At 38.2% G+C, this 5,000-nt stretch overlaps 1 protein-coding gene across 1 annotated transcript in view; it reads right to left on the reverse strand.

Moving 5' to 3' along the window:
• Positions 1 to 5,000, reverse strand: part of Rbl1 (RB transcriptional corepressor like 1) — a 66,198-nt gene that overhangs the window by 53,508 nt on the left and 7,690 nt on the right. The window contains exons 3-6 of the mRNA XM_028782024.1: positions 4,432 to 4,632; positions 4,016 to 4,080; positions 3,796 to 3,924; positions 3,532 to 3,692 (exon numbers count right to left, since the gene is read on the reverse strand). Of these exons, the coding sequence (XP_028637857.1) occupies positions 3,532 to 3,692; positions 3,796 to 3,924; positions 4,016 to 4,080; positions 4,432 to 4,632 (556 nt within the window). The remainder of the gene's footprint in view (positions 1 to 3,531; positions 3,693 to 3,795; positions 3,925 to 4,015; positions 4,081 to 4,431; positions 4,633 to 5,000) is intronic.

Below are 5,000 nucleotides of genomic sequence, written 5' to 3' on the forward strand. Positions count from 1 at the left end.
ACGTGTATATATATAATATATATTATATATATTATGTATATTATATATATGTATATATATACGTATATATATATATATGTATATATATATGTATTTTAAAGAACATTTAGGCCAGTAAAACCTCTATCATGAACTATTAAACCATTTTTTTGTTTTGTTTTTTTTTGTTTTTCGAGACAGGATTTCTCTGTATAGCCCTGGCTGTCCTGGAACTCAGAAATCTGTCTGCCTCTGCCTCCCAAGTGTTGGGATTAAAGGCGTGCGCCACCACTGCCAGGCTATTAAACCAAATTAAAGTCAAATTTCATTGTTCTCTAGCATCATCTCCCAAGTAAAGTAAAATCAAGGCACTTTGGTTTTAACGGTCCTAGACACTGAATGCAGGACTTCACTCGTGCTAAGTGAGCACTATACCATTGTACTATGCAGCCCTAAAGACAAATTTTCAAAATACTTCAAGGTTAGTCTACAGCAATGCTTTACAAAATTTTAAAAATATTTTTTTAAATCCTTTAAGAATTGCATAAATGCGGGCTGGAGAGATGGCTCAGTGGTTAAGAGCTCTGACTGCTCTTCCAGAGGTCCTGAGTTCAATTCCCAGCCACCTCATGGTGTCTCACAACCATCTGTAATGGGATCCGATGCCCTCTTCTGGTGTATCTGAAGACAGTTACAGTATGCTCATATAAATAAATCTTTAAAAAAAAAAAAAAGAACTGCATAAATGTTACTTTCTTTATCCCCTCCTAACTCCTCCCAAATCTACTCCACCTCCCTCCACTTTATTAAATAACCCACTGACTCCAACTTGTGCTGCTCATATACTTGGGCATAGCCATAGGGCCATCCACTGCAGTGTGGTTAACCTACCATGAGCCCCACCTTTAAAAACACAGACTCTTACAACCCCACCCCGACCCCGCTTCCCTGAAGCTATCACCTAAGCAGTTCTTTAGTTAGGAATGGGGGGCTCTACTAGAATGCTGACTAGATTGATCTTGTGCAGGCAACCACAGCTGCTGTGAACTCACTGAGTGGTTCTGTCATGTCTAAAAGATAGTTTTGCTCCAGTCCTCCCTGACCTCTGGGTATTAGAATTCTTCCACCACTTCCGAACTTCACTCCCTGAGCCTTGGGAGGGGATTTGATACAGATGGTCCCCTTGTGGCTAAGCATCCCACTGACATGTATTCTCTGCACTGAGAAAGCATTCTTCACAAATAATTGCACCAGTAATTCTGGTAAGAGAGATCCATTCTCCATATCCATAACCGTATGAGTCAACGAGAACATGCTTCAGGCAAGCAAAAAGTTTAACAGGAGTGCCACGCTTTAACAGGAGTAGCACACGCTTGGAATCCCAGAACTTGAGAAGTAGAGGCAAGAGGATCATTAGTTTAAGGTTACCCTTGGCTCCACATTGAGTTTGAGGCTAGCCTAAATTACATGAGACCTGTCTTAAAACAACAAAACAAAAACAAACACAACAACAACAACAAAAACCAAACAAATAAAAAAATTAAAAGGAAATTTAGAGGTTGGATAGTTAGCTCAGTGGTACAATACTAGCCTAGCATTTACATAGCCCTGGATTTGATCTTCAGTACCACAAATGGGGAGAAGGAACACCTTGATTCCTATTGCTGGTGAGAAGAAAACTATAGTTATCAGTAGCTCCGTATCTTACCATACTTAGGTTGCTGTTATGCTACAACATGAAAATTCAAGGGTCCAACTTATATGAATGTAGAGAGCTGAATGCACACTTGAATTGCCATCCAAAAAGTGACAGCCATCCTTTACTGGTAATAGTTCACTACAGAGAAATTCCAACCTGAATTGCTATAGCGTCTTGTCAACAAGATAAAAAGTAAGTATCATCCTACAATACGAGCCAAACAACACCTCTAGCACTAGAGCTGAAATACTATCCTATCTAATTGTGCAATACAAACACTTGAATAGCCTAGCCTCCAAGTATTTTCAAAATCAGAATGATGGTTTAGATGATGGTTTTTGTTTCTGGAATGAAAGAAATTGTTATAATAACTATGCCAAGACAATAACCAGTTATACTGACAAAATGAGGTATGGGGTCACTGGACCAGGGTATACTGCATCTGCACAATAAATTCTTTAAATGTTTATGCTGCTGGAGAGGTTAAACATGCTTACATAAAGCCATGATTTATACATCCTCCATGGCAGGGAAGACTAAATACAAAGTATGGAGGGAGACAAAACCAGTTAGGAAAGGCTTTGTGTTTATGAAAATTGCATGGGTTTGTGGGGTGGCTCAACAGATACAGGGACCTGCCACACAGGTCTGGTAATCTGAATTTGATGCCTGGAACCCATTTAAAGGAGGAAGCAAAGAACTGACCCCATAAAGTTGTTCTGTGCTCTCCACACATGTTGTGACACGTGCACTCACATATACAAGAGATATCCATACACACACAATAATAATAATACTTAAAAAAAAAATTTAAACCAGTGGTAGGACACACCTTTGATCCTAACACTTGGGAGGCAGACACAGGTGGCTCTCTATGAGTTTGGAGCCAACCTGGTCTAGAGAACTATTTCCAGAACAGCCATGGTTACACCGAGAAACCCTGTCTCAAAAACCAAACAACAGAAATAATAACAAATAAGTAAATAAAAATCTCCTAATACTAAGTGGGGGACCAGAATGATGAGTTAAACCAAATCCTTTTACTGAAGAGAAATGACAAGGCCTAGTTGAATTATGTGACACAATGTTCAAGAAATAAGTTAATAACTCTTCCATGATAAACTAATTCAGAAATATAAAAACAACTCATTAAAGAGAAAAATTCAGAATGTATGGAAGTAGCCTATAAATAGTTTTCTGCTTTATTTAAGTGGAATTAAAGCAATGGTTGTATCTGAGTGTAGTTACGCATGCCTTTAATACTTGGAAGGCAGATGCAGGCAGATTTCTGTGACTTCAAGGTCTACAAAGTGATTCTCAGGATAGGCAGAACTAAATAGTAAGACCCAGTCTTAAAAATCCAAAAGAAAAAAAAAAGCAATTGTCATAATATTACAATAGATTTAGTGAACAGCAGCTATTGAAACTACCTACGTCAAAAATCAATCGATTTACTCTGACCTTGTGCTGTTCAGGATCCTTTATCAAGAGAGTGCTGGTTTCTGTCAGTTTCTGGCTCTGCATTTCCCTGACATGACATCCAAGTAAGCGAGCATGTCCTTCAAGCCCTGGGTCTCTCTTGTGACTAGAGGACAGTGTTACATCACAGCAGACACTGAGATGTGGAACTCAAGAGCACTGGATCCTGGAAACCTGAAGCTACAGGAAGTTGTGAGCTTCCATGTGGGTACTGGGAATTGAACCTGGGTCTTCTGCGTGAGCAATAAGTGCTCTTAACTTTAAAGCCATTTCTCTAGCCCCAGACCTGGGATAACTGACCATGGGTCCTAGAAGATTCTTTACTTTCAGGTTTCTCCTGACCTTAGAGGTCAGATCTTATTTAATGATAGTACCTTCTTATCAAAGAGTTTTGAAATATACGGCTTGAAGTAATGTTCCTTTATTCCTTTTGCTTCTACTAGAAGTCCGTCATGCAGATCACAAAGTACAGCAATGATACAGGGAGGTTCTTCGGCAGCTTTGAAGTCTGGAGCATGGAAATCAGACGGTAGACCTAGTTTGACAAAGCATGAAGGGAACAGGAGAGACAGAACAACAGTCAATTTTTACACTTTTTCTAAAAATTAATAATTACTTTTCAAAAATAAGTATCTTACCTTTAAATGATGGATTTAACAAGTCTCGTCTATTTGGGCACATTATAGCATTGGCAAAAATCAGGTCCAAGCAGCACAGAAGTAAATGATATGAGTTTACTAAATCATCACCAATCATACGAAAATTACCTTCATAAGGAAAAAAAAGTTACAGTCCAGAAACCTCTCATGTCAAACATCACCACATCCCAGAGTAGAAAGCACTGAGAGTGTAGCTTACCCTTAGTGTAAACAAAGAGTGTCCAGCAGAAATTAAAGAGGTCCTTAACACTGCAAGGAATCCTCCTAAAAGAAAAACAGTTTTGTTTTTGTGTACTGTTTTATTTGGTCTGACTAACCTGCTTGAAAGCAAATATAAACGAAAGGGTCAAACTGCATGCACAGTTCCACTCAGGATGACAGATGGCTCAGAAGCAGACCCTGTGCAGCTGTCCAATATACATCCAACAATCAGATTAAAGAAAAAATGACTAAAGTATTACCCTTATTTTGAAATATAAGTAATTGTCCATGAATTTCAAAAGAAATTTAAGTCTCTGCAGAAAGGTAAATGCCAACTTTTTTTTAATGCCAACTTTTAAAATTAAAGACTCCTAATAATTTTGCATCACAAATACAGGAGATTAAGGGTCTTACCGCTGCTTTCTGCTCCGTGGCAACTTTGGTAGCTCTTCATATGGATTTTGAAATATATCTAAAAAAATGGGCTCAAATTTTTTAAAAATTACAGTAGATACTTCAAAATTTCTTTCTAGCCTTTCTATCCGCTCACGAAATTCTTGTGGTAGGTTTGACATGTCCATCCACTTCTTCATTTTACTAAAAAACTGTATTAAGCTTTAAAAAAAAAAAGAAAGAAAAGGCAACTTTAATATAGACCACATAATGGACTGAAATGACACATTTGCTTCCTGACTAAATCTTTGTTTTAAAAACCTAAATTAACAACCACACAAGCTCCACCCCAGCTTAAACTCCCATTCCCGCACTACAGACTACACTGGTTCCAGGAGCATCTTGGGACTGAGGAAACTGAAGTGACACCAGTCCTCTGTGATACGGGAAATAAAAGCACCTACCTGATTCTTTTATCCTCTACACACAGCCAGTGTTCACATGTAGTTTATGAAGCAAATGTCAGTCAACAGTGGATAGGTTCACAAAGTTAGTTTGAAAAAACAAGTCTCCCAAATGAAAAGTTGTTC

Source organism: Grammomys surdaster, unplaced genomic scaffold, assembly GCF_004785775.1.
Source record: "Grammomys surdaster isolate TR1022 unplaced genomic scaffold, NIH_TR_1.0 677, whole genome shotgun sequence".
In the NCBI taxonomy this organism is placed as follows: domain Eukaryota; kingdom Metazoa; phylum Chordata; class Mammalia; order Rodentia; family Muridae; genus Grammomys; species Grammomys surdaster.